The sequence below is a fragment of the Kogia breviceps genome, chromosome 1 (genome assembly GCF_026419965.1).
Source record: "Kogia breviceps isolate mKogBre1 chromosome 1, mKogBre1 haplotype 1, whole genome shotgun sequence".
Classification (NCBI taxonomy): domain Eukaryota; kingdom Metazoa; phylum Chordata; class Mammalia; order Artiodactyla; family Physeteridae; genus Kogia; species Kogia breviceps.
In genome coordinates, this window is record NC_081310.1 from 87,020,541 (window position 1) to 87,037,744 (window position 17,204).

At 47.9% G+C, this 17,204-nt stretch overlaps 2 protein-coding genes across 5 annotated transcripts; one reads left to right on the plus strand and one right to left on the minus strand.

Annotated features, from left to right (window-relative positions):
• The first annotated feature begins 1,792 nt into the window (after positions 1–1,792).
• NAXE (NAD(P)HX epimerase) lies at positions 1,793–4,866 on the plus strand. 2 transcript variants are annotated; one of them, XM_059069196.2, is made up of 6 exons: positions 1,793–2,037; positions 2,183–2,291; positions 2,435–2,545; positions 2,647–2,760; positions 4,076–4,223; positions 4,549–4,866. In XM_059069196.2, the coding sequence occupies exons 1-6, from the start codon at positions 1,856–1,858 to the stop codon at positions 4,749–4,751; spliced, it is 867 nt and encodes a 288-aa protein (XP_058925179.1). In that variant the 5' UTR covers positions 1,793–1,855; the 3' UTR covers positions 4,752–4,866. The 2 variants fall into 2 exon arrangements, with proteins under 2 accessions (XP_058925179.1, XP_066894497.1); XM_067038396.1 differs by lacking the exon at positions 2,435–2,545.
• A 320-nt stretch (positions 4,867–5,186) lies between these two features.
• On the minus strand, positions 5,187–12,395 carry LOC131759760 (G patch domain-containing protein 4). 3 transcript variants are annotated; one of them, XM_067038356.1, is made up of 9 exons: positions 12,318–12,392; positions 9,721–9,861; positions 9,179–9,252; positions 8,975–9,067; positions 8,798–8,874; positions 7,728–7,791; positions 6,899–6,990; positions 6,589–6,639; positions 5,187–6,365 (listed from the first exon to the last, which is right to left on the minus strand). In XM_067038356.1, the coding sequence occupies exons 2-9, from the start codon at positions 9,797–9,799 to the stop codon at positions 5,648–5,650; spliced, it is 1,248 nt and encodes a 415-aa protein (XP_066894457.1). In that variant the 5' UTR covers positions 9,800–9,861; positions 12,318–12,392; the 3' UTR covers positions 5,187–5,647. The 3 variants fall into 3 exon arrangements, with proteins under 3 accessions (XP_066894457.1, XP_058925167.1, XP_066894477.1); XM_059069184.2 differs by lacking the exon at positions 7,728–7,791 and having other exon boundaries at positions 8,788–8,874; positions 12,318–12,395; XM_067038376.1 differs by lacking the exons at positions 6,899–6,990; positions 7,728–7,791 and having other exon boundaries at positions 12,318–12,395.
• Between the last annotated feature and the right edge of the window lie 4,809 nt (positions 12,396–17,204).

Sequence of the window (17,204 nt, forward strand, 5' to 3'; positions counted from 1 at the left end):
GAGCCACAACTACTGAGCCCATGCACCTAGAGCCCATGCCCTGCAACAAGAGAAGCCAATGCAACGAGAAGCCCGTGCACCTCAACAAAGAGTAGTCACCGCTCGCCGCAACTAGAGAAAGCCCATGCGCAGCAACGAAGACCCAATGCAGCCAAAACTAAGTTCATTAATTTAAAAAATAAATAAAAACACTGAAAAGCACTGCATACACAGCAGCCCTTAAAAAAAAAAAGACTGAATACTCTAGGTCAAGCTGCTTGGATCCTAGCTCCACTGACAGCTATCACTGTATCATTGGACATGTCATTCAACATCTTTGAGCCTCAGTTTTCTCATCTGTAAAATGGGGATAATAACAGTTGTTGTGAGGATGAAATGAGATGATTCAGGTCAGCACTGGGCACATAAACTCAAAATGTTATCTATGTCAAAGAAGCATGCTTCACATTGTGTTTTAGAAATGAATCTTCAGAATTACCAAATTAATTTTCTCAAGTAGGCCTGTAGGGAGTCTTGACTAATATATAAAAGTGAAACTACTTATATACCGGTGAAGTTATAAAACAAAGTTAATGAGGTATTGGATGAGATTATCCAATTGTAATGTAAACCCTACATTTCAATTTAGATGAGTAAACTCAATGAGTAAACCACAAAGTCTAACAAAAACAATTTTCCACCACAATCACAGTCTGATACATTCAATTTCCCACAACAAACATGTAAAACAAACATAGATGAAGGCCAAGGGTACAACCCATAGGAGATGTTAAACCTCTTATAATTAAAAAGGAGACTATGAGAGGAGTAGTTAAAAGGAGGGGTTCTTGTTTTCTCAGTGAACTAGCCGGGAATGGAATTCACGATACAGAAAAAGAATATACTAGCATAAAAATAAGACCTTCGATCCTGTAATAAACCATAATGGAAAACGGAAAAAACAAAAAAACACAAGAACCCAAGACCTTCATTCCACCTGGATAATTATCCTTATCTTAGTGCCTTAATGTAACTGGTCTGTTATTCACTTCCCTCTTAACCCAGCAGGAGTGTGTTTGCATTCTTAAAAGCTCTTGGGTTACAAGTTTAGTCTTCCTCTCCAGGTTTTTCTTGAAATATTATCGTGACCTGGAGTCTAGGGTTTCAACTACATTTTTAATCTTGGCATACTCAACCTATTGAAGATTTATAATTTTCTATTTCCACAACTATTACCCGATAAAGAGGGATAAGTAGTATGTACGATTAGGGAAGTACAGCGTGCTATCCTGGTAAACAGAGATAGGGGAAGCTAATTTGGTGGGGAGAGGGGTCCTAAGTTATATGAAATGCTTAGCAGTGTGAATAAGAACATTAATTTCTTGAGCCCTGTGTACCAGGCGCTGTCGACGTCTTTGTATGGATTACCACCCGATGAAGTATGTACTCGTATCCAGATTTTATAGACAGGAGACTGAAACCTGGAGAGCCAAGTTCACTCAGCCACTAAGTGGTAGGGGAAGAACACGGGTTAACTGCTATGCTATACAGCTTCCTGAAAGAGCTACGAAAAACAAAAATTATTATCAAAGGGCGGTTGTTAGCAAAGCACTTCGGGTCATCTGTGAGGCAATATGAAAATGCTACCGCGAAGGGCTGGCATCTAGACAAGGCGCCCGGACGAGGTGTGGCCGGGGCGGGAGGGCACCCACGAAACGCGCGGAGGAGCGGCGGAGTCCCACTACCAGTCCCGCCAGCCCCAGGACAGCTTCCGTCAGGCATGCGCGCGGCCCCGGCCTCTCGGGGGCGGGGCGAGGCGGGGGCCGCGCATGCGCCGGGGCCGGGCCGGGCCGGGGGCGTGCGCTCTGAGAGCTGAATGTCCGGGCTGCGGGCGCTCCTGGGGCTCGGGCTGCTGGTTGCGGGCTCGCGCCTATCGCTCCTCAAAGTCCAGGCCGGCGCCTGTCGCGCAGGAGCCACCTGGTGGGGGCCGCAGCGGCTGATCTCGGGTGGCCGCGGGGACTCAGAGGTCATGGCGAGCTCAGCAGTGAAGTACCTGAGGTTGGATGGGCACGTGCTCGCTGGGCGGGCACGCGGGGAGCGGGACTTGGGTGGAAGCCCCCCCCCGCAGGGGCGGGACCTGGGCCGCGCCGCCTGCGCGACGGAACACCTGAGGGGCGGGGACAAAGGCTGTGGGTTTCCTCAGCCAGGAGGAGGCCCAGGCCGTGGACCAGGAGCTGTTTAACGAGTACCAGTTCAGCGTGGACCAACTTATGGAGCTGGCCGGGCTGAGCTGTGCCACAGCCATTGCCAAGGTCAGTGGCACAACTCTCCACCTAAGGGCAGTCACTGTGCAAGCCACCTGGCCTAGGCACAATTAAGTGGGAGGGACGGCCAGGCCGAGACTGGGCTGTCACTGCCTAAAGCCCTTCTGAATCCCCTTTGACTCTGCCTTCAGGCATATCCCCCCACGTCCTTGTCCAGGAGCCCCCCTACTGTCCTGGTCATCTGTGGCCCCGGGAATAATGGAGGAGATGGCCTGGTCTGTGCTAGACACCTCAAACTCTTTGTGAGTATGTGGGGAAGGGCTGTCGGGGAGAGTATGAGGTTTCTAGAGAGTATGAGGTTTCTAGGACCTGGGCTTGAATCACCCCTTTCCTTTCCTCATAGGGCTACCAGCCAACCATCTATTATCCTAAAAGGCCTAACAAGCCACTCTTCACTGCACTGGTGACCCAGTGCCAGAAAATGGACATCCCTTTCCTTGATGAAATGCCCCCAGAGGTAGGTGGTTCCAGTTCACTGCCCTCCTCGATACTGCTGCCTGTGTTCTGCTCTTCCCTCACCTTTCCAGGCTGAGCTCATTTGCTTATCTTCCTCTCTAGAGGATTAACTCTTAGAAGGCAGGGATAGTGCCTGACCCAGAAGATGCCTAAAGCATGCTATCTGAATGCAAGTGGTGTAAGAGCGTTCTCCATAAGGCGTGCTCCATGAGTTCCCAACACTACCTTCTCTACAGCTTCATTTCCCCTTAATTTCCTCTGGTCACTTTTTAAAAAAATTCATTCATTCATTCATTTTTGGCTGCATTGGGTCTTCTTTGCCACGCGCGGGCTTTCTCTAGTTGCGGTGCGCGGGCGTCTCTTGTTGCAGACCACGGGTTCTAGGCGCGCGGGCGTCAGTAATTGTGGCTCATGGACTCTAGAGAGCAGGCTCAGTAGTTGTGGGGTACGGGCTTAGTTGCTCCGCATAGTGTGGGATCTTCCCGGACCAGGGCTCGAACCCGTGCCCCCTGTATTGGCAGGCGGATTCTTAACCACTGCGCCACCAGGGAAGCCCCACTCCTGTAACTCTGCAGCCAGTTCCTCTTCGCCTAGCTTGCAGTAAACACATCATCTGCTTTTTTTTTTTTTTTTTTTTTGCGGTAAGCGGGCCTCTCACTGTTGTGATCTCTCGCGTTGCGGAGCACAGGCTCTGGACGTGCAGGCTCAGCGGGCATGGCTCACGGGCCAAGCCACTCCGCAGCATGTGGGATCTTCACGGACCGGGGCACGAACCGTGTCCCCTGCATCGGCAGGTGGACTGTCAACCACTGCGCCACCAGGGAAGCCCCATCTGCATCTCTTGGGAGCTGAAATGACTGCCTCATCCTAAACCCTTTCTTCAGATGCTTCAGATCTTGGATTTAGGAGTGGGAAACTTGAGAACTTCTTTTTAAAATTCCTTAACACATTTTACAGATGAAGAGGCTGAGATGCAAGAGAAGGGAAGTGATTTGTCCAAAGTCACAGAACCAGATCATGGCAGAGCCAAGACCAGAACCTGTCCCTCCTGACTCCAAGTCTCAGGCTGTCCTACACTGTAGCCTCCCCAATGGTTGGCAGGCACTCAGAACAGAAAATGTGACTGGACTCAGCTTGGCCTCAATCCGTGACCCACTTGCCTTAACTCTAGGCCTCAGAATGCCATCTGAATGAGATAAAATTATATTTGTGCCTATGTGAATGGTCTGTGGGTACAAAGGACAGCTCTTTCCTGTTAAGGGTTCTTTGTGCAGCTGCCGGCTCTGACATCCTTTTCTTTTTCTGCTCTACCACAGCCCATGCTGATTGATGAACTATACGAGCTGGTGGTGGATGCCATCTTTGGCTTCAGCTTCAAGGGTGATGTTCGGGAGCCATTCCGCAGCATCCTGAGTGTCCTGAGTGGACTCACTGTGCCCATTGCCAGCATCGACATTCCCTCAGGTGCTGGGTCCAAGGAGGTTGGGGGGATTGGGGCCCTTCCCTTCCTTGAGGTAGGTACTAGGAGTCCTGGTTCTTGACTCAAGGTTCAGACCAAGTGTAGAGGCGCATACCACAGCCCTTTAAAGTAGGGCTGGGGAGCAAAGAGTTCAGGAATGCCCTTTACAGTGACTGTCTGAGACCAGAGCCCAGGAGTACATGGACACAATTTCCTCAGGTGGGGACCCAGGGGGCTTCCCACTCTTTTAGGACTAGAGTAGGGCAAGGTGTGGAAGGGGACTGGACATCTGGTCTTTTCTGCTCTTTCTGAATACCACCTTCTTTTCAGGATGGGATGTGGAGAAGGGAAACTCTGGAGGGATCCAGCCAGACTTGCTCATCTCCCTGACAGCACCCAAAAAGTCTGCAACCCAGTTTACTGGTCGCTACCACTACCTGGGGGGTCGTTTCGTGCCTCCTGCTCTGGAAAAGAAGTACCAGCTAAACCTGCCACCCTACCCTGACACAGAGTGTGTCTATCGTCTGCAGTGAGGGAAGGTGGGCGGGCATTCTTCCCAATAGATTTAGTTCCTCTCTCCCAGAACTGGAGTCCTGGGAGCTCTTCTGGCAATAAAGGTTAAGCGATGGCAGGAGCCAGAGAGCAACACTGGAGATGTGGTGCCCTCTCTCTGGGGGAACAATATGCAAGAGGGGTTGCTATGACATTTGGGGGCAATGACAATTCACTTTCAGAGGCTAAAAGAAGCTCCCAAGTGAGGTGTGCTGTCCTTTACACACACACAATTCTTATCAGGGATGCAGACAGGGAGCTGGGTGAGGTTCTCTAAATTTTCTCCTTCCACTTAACAGCATAGCAAAACTACAGGAAGTTAACAGAAGGAATTTCTTCAGAGGCCTCCAAGGAAACTAACTTGTATTCAGGACCTTCTCAGGCTGAGAATGCAGATGATGGTCAGGACTTATACATAGGCTAGGAGATCAAGCTGATGTTTATTCAATTTGGTATAGTTCGAAACTGGCAACCTATGGGCTGAATTTGCATGTCTTTCTTAGCCTTCACAAAATTAAAAAATCAGTACATTTCCCATAGGTCTACATTTTCAGCTTCTTTTAGCCAAGATGCCCCTTCAGAGGCTGTCTGCATTCCCGTTCCCACAGCCCCCAGCATCCTTGTCCCTTAGCTGCCCGGTTCCTGCAAGTGCTTGAGTTCACCATCTCTGGGTTAGATGCTGTAAGGGGGAATGTGCCTGCTCCGTCAAGTCAGACACAGCACTACCGCTCTCCTCTCAGCAGACTACTGTTCCAGAGCTGTTTCCTCCTTGGGAGGGACTCCTCACTGAGAGGGTACATAAGACCTGCACCAACTCAGGTCCCTGAGGCTTCAACTCCTGAAGAGGAATCGATCAGGCTGCATCTTGACCTGGCCTTCAGTTTCTCTTCTTCTGTTTCTTCTTTTTTGCTCGCTGGTCAGTGTGGACTCCAGGTCTTTCCTCCTCTGGTTGCTTCTGCCTCTCCTTACCTCTGCCACTTGAGCCAGTGTATGCCTTGCTCTCTGCTGTCCTAGTCCTGCCATCTTCCTCATCTCCTTCATCCCTTACATGCAACACATCCTCCTCCTCCTGATGCTGCTGTCTTTTCTTCTTGCTTCTCCTACTTTTCCGATCACTGCATGATCTGCTTTCTGCTTCTCTGGTCCCACCATCTGCAACAGCCTCCTCCATGTTCAAGTCTTCTTCCTCATGCTGCCTCCTCTTCTTCTTCCTTTTCCTGAGGGACTGATCAGTTTGTTCTCTGTTTTTCAATTCCCCAAGCCCACTTGTTCCTGTGGTCTCTTTTTCCTCATGCCTTATGGCTGCTTCCTCTCTCTCATCTGTGACACTTTCTTCTCGATGCCGTCTTTTCTTCTTGCTTTTTCTGACACTCTGGTCAGTGTGTTCTAGGTACTCTTCTGCATTCCTTTCAGTTGCCGTGGCCTCTTCCTCCTCTTTCTGCTTCCTTTTCTTTTTCTTTTTTTGTGGGGGCTTGCTCTCAGACTGCAGTTGAGGGACCCCAGGGTCCTGGCCTTTGAGACAAGCCAGGTAGGCCTGCTCCTGGGCCTCTAACCGAGCAAGCTTAGCCTTCATCGTGATCCCAAGACGGGCAGCCCTGAAATAGATGGGGCCCAAGTCAGAGGGAGGGTATTGGGGAAAATAGGCCTAATCTCTGAGACTGCAGGGAAAGTTCATAAGGGAGGAGTTGCCTGTCTTCAGGCAGCTTCAGAAATGGGCAGAGAATAGGAATCACTTTCTCTGCGGTGAAAAGAGTAGCACAGGGGTGGGCTTGTGATGGGGAGAAGAGAAGGGAGCCCAAGAAGCTAACCGCTACTTACTTATGTGCTGTTCGCCCCTCACAGGCTTGGAGCATCATCTCATCAGTCAGACTGTTGGGGAAGGGCAGGAATCAGGAATTACAAACAGATCTGGTGGAAAGGCTTGACCTCTCCTCCCCTCTAAAACATTCCTTCAGCACTGAGTTCCTATTCAGGACCTGGCACTTTTCTAGGTGTAGGGGATATAAAGATGAGTACCACACATTTCCACCCTGAAGAAGCCCATAGTCAAGCATTACACTTGGTCCTTTCTTTTGAGATTGGAAGGCATCTCCTCCCACATGCCCCTAGCACTAAAAAGAAGTCTCACATCTTTGGAGGCTTGGGCCCCTGGCTGTCGTCATCACTGCAGCTTTCCAAGTCATTGTCTGGCTTCTCCCCACTTGAAGTCAGTGTGGCCGTCTAGAAGGAGGAATCATGGGGGTGGACAAGGCCCACTCAGCACCACCACCATTGCTCTTCCCTCCTGGAAAGGGAAGAGCAGTGGTGCCACTGCCACCCTGAACAGCCACTGGCACAAATTTGTCAGCCCCCAACATTGCTCCTTGCAGCCCCACACAGAGGTGTGCCAAACTGCATACATCAACTTGGGCAGGAGGTGGGCTGCAGTTGGGGGTGGGTGGGGTTGGGGCAGTCCTGGCCTCCCTGGCTCACAGTGAGCTAGTGGGCAGAACAGGAAGGGAGGAAGAAGTGCCCTGGGTCATCAGGTCTTCACAGTGGGACAAGTGCCCTTGGCGGTCATCCCATGGTGCCAGTAACGGACAATAAAGATGCAACTTTTCATGCCCCCTCCCCCCATATCTATGCACAGTACTTTAACCAGGTTAAGAACCTACTTTGGGCTAAGAGGTTGGGGATAGAGTGGAATAAGGACGAGATGGTTCCAGCCCAGATGGAATCTACGTGGTTGAGGGGTAAAGGAACATGGCAGAACATAGAAAATGATGATGAAAGTGTTGTCTGTGCTAGAGGAAGGGTACCCTACTCAGGCTTCAGGGTTTGGGGAATAGTTTCTACAAGGAGCTGAGCTCTGGAAGACAAGAAGAAGGTCAGCAGGTAAAGGGGCAAAGGAAGAAGCAGAATGTCCCAGGCAGAGGGAATAGCATGTGCAAAAACTTGAAAGTGAAAAAACATGGTACCTTGAAAAGATTCAGATTCCATCTGGCTAAAGTGTAGAGGTCCTGAGAGGTGGCGAGAGACAGGCTAAGAAAGAAGGCAGGGACAAGGCATGAAGGGCCATGCGAGCCAGTCTGACACATCTGGACTGTGTCATCCTAGGTCAAGGAGGAGCCAGTGACAGAATGAAATCTGTGTTTTTCAGAGAACACTGGATGCTTTGTGGAGGATGAACTAATCACGGTGGGGTCTAGTTATGAGGCTGTGAAAGAAATGAGGCAGGAGAGGATGATGGTCTGAACTGGGGCAGAAGATGGCCACAGAGATGAATGGGACGGATTTGCTAGATAATACATAGAGCCCTTAAGGACATAATAGAGGATAGTTAAATGTTAGCTCCCTTCTATTGGCGGGCTAGAAAAGGGGAGTCTGAACACCTGGGTTCTAGTCCTGTCTGCCATTACTAGCCAACTGTGGGCTCTTCAGCGAGCCACTTCCCCCCTTTTGGCCACATCTGCAAAATAAGGACAATGGGTCAGATAATCTCGCAGGTCTCCTCTGACTTTTAAGTCCTCTGAATTAGACATCCCCTCCCTGCCCTGCTCTGACAGCTCCTGACTGTGCCCCACCTCCCACTCCCTGTTGCTGCCCCCTCAGCAGATGGCAGGGATCCATTCAACCTGAAGATTTCAATTCTTTTTTTTTTTTTTGCGGTACGCGGGCCTCTCACTGTTGTGGCCTCTCCCGTTGCGGAGCACAGGCTCCGGATGGGCAGGCTCAGCGGCCATGGCTCACGGGCGCAGCCGCTCTGCGGCATGTGGGATCCTCCCAGACTGGGGCACGAACCCGTGTCCCCTGCATCGGCAGGTGGACTCTCAACCATTGCGCCACCAGGGAAGCCCAAGATTTCAATTCTTGCTGAGGGTCTGGGCAGTCTAGGTAAGCAACAGCGAGGTTGGTCACAGGATCCCACTGTTAGGATAGTCCTGAGAATAGGTAGGGCGTATAAGACAATTGTTCAGGCCCCAGGGGAGACCAGGGAAGGAAAAAAGGATGGGCCCTCTCGCCCCCAGCTTCTAATACCTTCACAAACCTCTGATACAGCAAGTTGGGCTTGGCGTGATCATGACGGGTGGTCTCCTTAGACAGGCACCTTATCTGTACGCCATCCTGTGGGGGAGTATCCGTGAGTGGGTGACATGCCATGTCTCCCTCACCCCCACATGTCCCAGGCCCTCATGGTTCCTGTGCCTACTATGAGAGCTTATACCTGCCCAGTTTTCACTACCAAGCTGGCCGCAGTCTTGTTGAAGAGATCATTCCACCAGTAGTTTGTGAACTCTTTGGCAGGGTCGTGTCCCACCTGCCAGAGGAAGAAGTATGAACTCAGGACCTGTCATTCCCCTCCCTCCCCCTATCCTCAAGGCCCCCCTCTCCCATCCACACTGACATCCCTCAGCCTGCCCAGTCTTACCCCATGAGTGTCCTGCTTCAGCGTTACCCTGAGGGCCTGGGTGATGCCATTCTCCTTCCGGCCCAGGCCTTTGCCTGCAAACACAGTGAATGATTTGGCTTATTCCGCTCCTGCCCCAAGCCCTCACAAGGCACCCCCAGCACATGCCACTCCTTGCCATTCCACATACCTAACTTTGGGCATATGCTCCGTCCATCTTGGAAGCCCTCCCAGTTGCAATCTTTCTAGCACCTCTCCATGCAGTCCTCCCATCTTTGAGCCCAAACTATCTTTCCTTCATAATTCTCTCAGGACAGAAGTCGTGTCTCTTCCTCCCACTCCCAGTCCTCTGAACCACTTCTTTCTCACTATCCACCATTATATTTCTTCCCTTCTTCCCTTTTCTGGAAATGTCAGCAATTTTCTTCTGCAAATTTCCCTTTAAACTAACTTTCCTCCTCCAGTTGAATGGACTACATAGGGGTTAATCCAGGATGATGCCTCTTCCCTAGGCAGAGGGTAGTGAGGGATTTGGGATGTGAAAGGGGCCCCATGGGAATCACCTCGAGTCCATCCATGCTTTAGCAGCTGCTCCTCAGCAAACTTCATCCCACGACTCTTGACCTCTGGGGTGACACTCATGGTGAGAAAAGAGTCACTGTCCTCAGGCCCTCACCAGAGAAGAGAAGGGGTCACTATCTTCCCTTTAAGAGGAAAAAAAAGAAAGTGCCCAAATCATCCATCAAATCCATCCTGACTGCTCTTATAAAAATTCTTTCCTGAAACTGGAGCAGAGACAGAGTAAAGAGGCCTGGTCCTTGGGGATCTCCCTGTCCGACCACTGAGAGGTCACTGTCAACATGTTGAAAGCCAAGGAGACCTGGTATTAATAACACCCAAATGTATGGAGAACTCCCTACATGCCAGGCTGTGCTAAGATTTTACATGGATCATTTCGCGTGCTCTTCCCAGCCCAGGAAGATTTCCTGAACTTTACATTCAGGAAAGTATTATATCCCTGTTTTACAAATGAGGAAACTAAAGCCTAAAGAGGTTAGGTGACTTGCTTAAGGTCACACAGCTGATACATGTAGAACTCAAACCCAGGCAGCTTGTCTGCAGAGTCCCCACTCTTTACCACTACCTGATAACATCTCCCACGATTTATTACCACGTAAAAACAAAGCAAGGAGGTGCTTGTTAACCTAAGTTATAAGACAACAGTACTTAATAGAGCCCATATCCTATACCTGTGCCCCAGCATTTACACTGTTCTTTCAATGTGAAGGCTACATGCCTCTTCCCCACTGTCTTTCAGTCTTGTTGGAGCACCCCTTTTGAAACTGTCCAGCTTAGGAAGGGTACTCTTATTGAGCATTTAAAGCATAACAGAGGGGTTACATTGCTATACTGTCTCATTGAATCCTGACAGTCCTGTGAGATACACCTTATCCTTATTTTACAAAGAGTTTTTTGCCTGGGGTTACACAGCTGTTAAGAGATGGAGCTGGAATATGAGCTCAGGTTGCCTGACTCCGGAGTGGCCCACTTTCTATCACATTCCCAAATATAGTCATCCCTCAGTCTCAGCGGGGGATTTGTTCAAGGACCTGCTGTGGATAGCAAAACCCATGGATGCTCAAGTCCCATACTTAGCCTTCCGCATCCCAGGACTCAACTAACCACTGATTATGTAGTACTGTAATATTTATTGAAAAAACCCACATGTAAGTGGACCCATGCAGTTCAAATCTGTGTTGTTTGTCAACTGTAGTTGCATTTGTTTAGAGTCGTTCAGGTGTTCCTCATTTTGGACTCCACAATGGCACTGTCCAACTTATATACCAAATTTGCCTCTGAAACGGTTAAGATGGCTTATTACACAAGACATTCAAAACTAAGACTATCACTGCTGACTTGAGGCACTAAAGTTAACTTGTACTAAGATCATTTATTACAGGCATTGCAGACCATTTTAAAAGCTGATTAATGGCACTCCTGGAGTAACCCTCTGGCCTCCCCAAGTGACAACTCCAAAGGCTAAAACTTTCAGTTGTGTTTAAGAATGTCTAGTGAGTATGCTAAAAAAAAAAAAAAAAAAGTCAGACACATCAAGTCACCCCTCCTAAACATTACATATTAGGCTTAACAACGATGACCAGTCTGGTTAGGTATGAAGAGTAGCAAATTTAGGATGAATCACATTTCTGTTCACGCGTCTACTGTGAAGGATGATTACTTGAAAACCTAACTGACACCTTGAGAGTCCCAACAGGAAAGCACTGAGTGAAGAAATGGCCCTATCTTGCTTCTTGATAATGCAAGAGAAGTAAAATTCAAACACTGAGGCCTTTGAGGCCACCTCAAACCTCTGCTTCTTCTCAGAAGTTATTTCTAATCTACTAGCCCCCAGATTTCAATAACAACAACAACCAACACATGCATTTACTCAATCCCAGCCTGCTGCTAATTGCTGCACACATTATCTCATTTAATCCTCCCAACAACCCTATTAGGAGTTTATTGGGGTTTTTTTTGTAATTGACAAATGGCGCTGAGAAGTTTAGTTACTTGTCCAAATCAAACAGCTGGCAAGTAGCGGATCCAGGATCTCAGGCATTCCAGAACTGGTGTTCTTAATCACTACATTGCTCAGTCTCATAGACGTTTGTACTTTACGCTGTAAAACCTACCACTGCCTATCCCTTATCGCAGTAATTCGAAACTATAAGCCCTGGTTTTATTACCCAACCCCGGTATACTTAATGCAACTCCAAGAACCGAGAATGCGTTCAGTCGTCATTCGTTGAACTGAGTGACATAGACGGTAATTGCTTTAACCGACTTAGAATGGATAACTGGACAGAAGCAACTAGATCCCTGGCTGTGCGCCGCAGTCTTTGTGAAGGCTTCTAGCACACATTCAGGAACTGTTTTCTTTCCAGTCAACCTGAGTTTTCTGGAGAAGGGGCCTAGGACCACCTTTCTTACAGCGATTCCAAAGAACCGGCAACCCTTTCCCCAGGCCTCCTTTCTCTTGAAGTCTAAACTCCAGCCCTCCTCCCGCAGTTTCCATTGGGTAAAACTACTCTCCTCCTCTCACATTTGCTCCTGAGCCCGGGCTCCGACAGCCACCATTAGGGGGACTGTAGGCTCTTACCGCTAGTGCAAGCTCCTCTCCGCAGAAACATGTGCCAGATGTGATCTGTGCGCCGCCATCTTCCCGGAAGTGCCGTTTTGGTCGTTCTAGGCTGTCGAAACCATAGAGACGCACGCCGGAACCGAACTCTCGGTAGTCCCCGGAGGAACTGTGTTGTGTACGTTTCAGAAGATCCGGGAAGTGTTCTGCTTACTTCCTCCCTGCAGGTCTGAACGGACGTGGGACTTCAGTCCTATCCGGCTCTATCGGGATGCCGAGAATAGCTTTCGGTCCGACACTGACTAGTTCCAGGCACAAATATGAGGAAGGAAAACTTTAGGGGAAACCATCGAAAGTGGCCTGAGAGATTCGTGGAGGCAGAGAAGGAGGTAGCACCTCTGAGGTGATTTGCGGGGATGAATACTCAGCCTGCAGGGACAGTTATTTATAAAATCCTAGAGACGAGGTTTCAGTAGGTTCATCAAACACTTTTTGACTCACCACTCTGTGCCAAGACCTGCCCCTTTTGGTACTGGTGATACAAAGATGCATAAGAGAGAGCCCTGACTTCGGGGTGCACCTAGTCTAGCCCAGGGAAAATCGGGACCTCGAGTGGGACTGGAGAGAGAGGGAAGATCCCGGAATCCATGCCAGGTTGAGGAGTTTGGACTTGCCTTTTAAGTATTAGGGTCCATTGAGCAGGGGAGGGAAAGAACATATTGCAAACAAATCAACAAGAGAGGGTGCACGTGCTCTCATCCCCACAAACTGTTCCTAGGCTTCACTGAGACACCCAAGAACTAAAACCTGAAAAAAAAAAAAAAAAAAAAAATCCATTGTTTGCGTCCCTATATCAGTATTTACGGTAACGTAGAGCTCGACCCACCCCCACCCCCACCCCCACGGAACTTCAAAAAGAAAAACTGCCGTTTCATAGTAAAGTTTTGTCATAATTGCTCAGTATGTCATACTCCCTCATCCCCATAAGATTTTTTTTACATAAAATTAATTTTACTTTTAAAATACACTACCTGGGAAGGAAAAATAAAGGGGGAATTCCCTGGCGGTCCAGCGGTTAGGACGGACTCCGCGCTTTCACTGCCAGGGGTCGGGTTCGATCTCTGGTCGGGGAACTAAGATGCAGCAAGCCAGAGCAGCGCGGCAAAAAAAAAAAAAAAAAAAAAAAAAAAGAGAGAGAGAGAAAATTCCACAGATAGGTCTTCAGTTTCCACCATTTTCCCACTCCATCTCTCCTATCTATCTATCTACCTATCTATCTAATCTAGTATACTGTGGGCATAAAAGAGGTTTGAAAACTCCTGAATAGGGCAACCTCAAAGGCCCTTTCCAGCCCACAATTTCTGTATGGCATACTTTGCCAGCCACTCCAAAAACCTAATGGCCATAATTCCTTGACTGAAGATTTTTCCTCTGGCCTAGGACCTTGAACTCCTGTTCTGCCTGACTCACTCATTTGATAAACATTTATTAAGGGTCTTCTGTAGGCCAAGGGCTAGGGGTCCAGCCCTTGTCCTGTTGGACCTCACCGTCTTGTGGGAGTGTAAGTTACCGGGCATTTATATGAGTGAGTGATGAGAGCTGTGGCAAGGTCAGGACACAGTGCCACAGGGGTAAGAGAAGCCAGGGCCCCTGAGGGCTTCCTGAAGGAGCCTCTCCCAGCCTGTAAGCCTGTCCCTGGGGGCTATGTGGTACTGCAAAAGAAGAAATGGGCCTCCAGGAGTTCCAAGTTTCATGGGGTCTCACACTCCTCACAAGAGTTGTGAGAAATAAAAGCCACTGTAAGAGAGCAAGAATACATGGCTATTATAAAGTGAGCTTAGGGTGTTTCTACGCCACCATCTTGGCTGCTGTCAGTTCTGCATGCTGGGAAGTCCAAGATGAAGGGACTGGGACAATCACCTTCTGGTGAGGTTCCTCTTCCTGATTCATATCCGGCACTTTCTTGCTGTGTTCTCTCATGGTGGAAGGGGCCATGACTACTTATAAGGAAATAATCTAAAATGCAGACATAGCAAGATCAATAGAAATATTTATTACAGGAATATTTATAAAATGGAAAAATTGTAAAGAACCTAAATATCCCACAACAGGAGAATTGCTAAATAAATTATAGTGTAACCGTACAATGCACTAATATGTAGCTTTAAAAGGAGTTTTAATAACTTGGGGGAAATGTCTATGATATGATTGAAATGAAAAAAGCAGGTATAAACTGGTTCCTGCATAGTAAGAGCCCATCTATGTTAAAAATCCATAGGCAATGGCATCAAAAGGAATAAAGCACTTAGGAATTTAACACAATATAACAGAAGAAGAGCAAGAGTTGTACACTGAAAATTACAAAATGTCATTGAAAGAAACTAAAGAAAAGCTACGTAAATGGAAAGATACATGTGTTCATGGGTTGGAAGACTTAAGAATATCACAATATTCTCCAAATTGGTCTACAGATTCAACAAAATCTCTATCAAAATCCTAGCTGGCTTTTTTTGCATAAGTTGACAAGCTGATTTGGAAATTCAAATGGTAATGCAAGGAGTCCTTTTTCTTGAAATCAAGAACAAAGTTGAACGACTAACACTTCTCAATTTCCAAACTTACCACAAAGCTATAGTAATCAAGACTGTGGTTCTGGGCTTCCCTGGTGGCACAGTGGTTGAGAGTCCGCCTGCCGATGTAGGGGACACGGGTTCGTGCCCCGGTCCGGGAAGATCCCACATGTCGCGGAGCGGCTGGGCCCGTGAACCATGGCCGCTGAGCCTGCGCGTCCGGAGCCTGTGCTCCACAACGGGAGAGGCCACAACAGTGAAAAGACTGTGGTTCTGGCATAGGCTAGATATAACGATCAAAAATGAGAGTCCAGAAATAAACCCATACATTTATGGGCAATTAATTTTCAACAAGAATGCCAAGACAATTCAATGAGGAGAGAATAGTCTTTTCAACAAATTATGCTAAGACAACTGGATAGTCACATGCAAAAAAAAAATGAAGTTGGACCCCTACCTCGCATCATATGCAAAAATTAACTCAAGATAAATCAAAAACCTAAATGTAAGAGCAAAACCTCTAAAGCTCTTAAAAGAACACATAGATGTAAACTTTCATAACCTTGGATTAAACAATAGTTTATTAGCTATGAGTCCAAATGTACAAGCAACCAAAGGAAAAAAACATAAATTGGACTTCATCAAAATTAAAATGTTTGTACTCCAAAGGACACCATCAAGAAGTAAAAAGACGGGCTTCCCTGGTGGCGCAGTGGTTGAGAATCCGCCTGCCGATACAGGGGACACGGGTTCGTGCCCCAGTCTGGGAAGATCCCACATGTCACAGAGCGGCTGGGCCCGTGAACCATGGCCACTGAGCCTGTGTGTCCGGAGCCTGTGCTCTGCAACGGGAGAGGCCACAACAATGAGAGGCCCGTGTACCGCAAAAAGTGAAAAGACAATTACAGGGCTTCCCTGGTGGCGCAGTGTTTGAGAATCCGCCTGCCGATGCAGGGGTCGTAGGTTCGTGCCCCGGTCCGGGAAGATCCCACATGCTGCGGAGCGGCTGGGCCTGTGAGCCATGGCCACTGGGCCTGGGCGTCCGGAGCCTGTGCTCCGCAATGGGAGAGGCCACAACAGTGAGAGGCCCGCGTACCGAAAAAAAAAAAAAAAAAAAAAGACAATTACAGAATGGAAGAAAATATTTGCAATCATATTTCTGATAAGGTTCTAATATCCAAAAAATACATAAAGAACTCTTACAGGGACTTCCCTGGTGGCGCAGTGGTTAAGAATCCGCCTGCCAATGCAGGGGACACGGGTTCAATCCCTGGTACAGGAAGATCCCACAGGCCGTGGAGCAACTAAGCCCGTGCGCCACAACTGCTGAGCCTGTGCTCTAGAGCCCGTGAGCCACAACTACTGAACCCGCGTGCCACAACTACTGAAGCCTGCGCACCTAGAGCCCGTGATCCACAGCAAAAGCCACCACAGTGAGAAGCCCACTCACTGCAACGAAGAGTAGCCCCCGCTCACTGCAACTAGAGAAAGCCCTTGCACAGCAACAAAGACCCAATGCAGCCAAAAATAAATAAATAAATAATAAATTTTTTAAAAAGAGCACTTACAACTCAATAATAAAAAGACAACACAATTTTAAAATGGGTAAAAGATTTGGATTGACATTTCTCCAAAGAAGATATACAAATGGCTAATAAGCACATGAAAAGATGCCCAACATCATTAGTCATCAGGGAAATGCAAGTGAAAACCACAATACAATATCATTTCACACCTTCTAGGATAACTATTATTTTTAAAATGAGCAATAACAAGTGTTGGTGAAGATGTGGAGAAATGAAAACCCTCTTACATTGCTGGTGGGAAGGTAAAATAGCGTGGCTGCCTTGGAAAACAGTTTGAAAAATTCCTCAAAAAGTTAAGCATAGAATTACTGTATGACCCAACAATCCCACTCCTAGGTATATACCCAAGAGAACTGAAAATATATGTCTATACAAACACTTGTACACAAAATTTCATAGAAGCACTATCTATAGTAATAGCTAAAAAGTGGAAACAATCCAAATTTCCATCAGCTGATGAATGGATAAACAAAACACAGTAGATCCACAATGGGATATGATTAGGTCATCAAAGGAAATGTGGTATTGATACATTCTACAACATGGATAAACTTTGAAAATATGTTAAGTGAAAGATACCAGACACAAAAGGCCACATACTGTATGATTCCATTTACGTGCAATGTCCAGAGCAGGCAAATCCATTGACATAGGTCAGTTGGGAAGAGGAAAATGGAGAGTGGCTACTAATGGGTGGGTGGAGGGTTTCTTTTTGGGTTGATGACATGTTCTGGAATCAGTGGTGTTGATTA

What these genes read in the sequence shown, in the direction of transcription:
- NAXE (XM_059069196.2), top strand. Translation starts at nt 1,856, where the DNA reads ATGTCCGGGCTGCGGGCGCTCCTGGGGCTCGGGCTGCTGGTTGCGGGC. An exon ending in TCAGCAGTGAAGTACCTGAG is followed by an intron (nt 2,038 to 2,182) that starts GTTGGATGGGCA and finishes GGGTTTCCTCAG; the next exon opens with CCAGGAGGAGGCCCAGGCCG. An exon ending in CTAGACACCTCAAACTCTTT is followed by an intron (nt 2,546 to 2,646) that starts GTGAGTATGTGG and finishes CTTTCCTCATAG; the next exon opens with GGCTACCAGCCAACCATCTA.
- LOC131759760 (XM_067038356.1), bottom strand. Translation starts at nt 9,799, where the DNA reads ATGAGTGTCACCCCAGAGGTCAAGAGTCGTGGGATGAAGTTTGCTGAG. An exon ending in CCCAACTTGCTGTATCAGAG is followed by an intron (nt 7,792 to 8,797) that starts GTTTGTGAAGGT and finishes CTTCTTTCTTAG; the next exon opens with CCTGTCTCTCGCCACCTCTC. An exon ending in GGGCCCAAGCCTCCAAAGAT is followed by an intron (nt 6,640 to 6,898) that starts GTGAGACTTCTT and finishes CTTCCCCAACAG; the next exon opens with TCTGACTGATGAGATGATGC.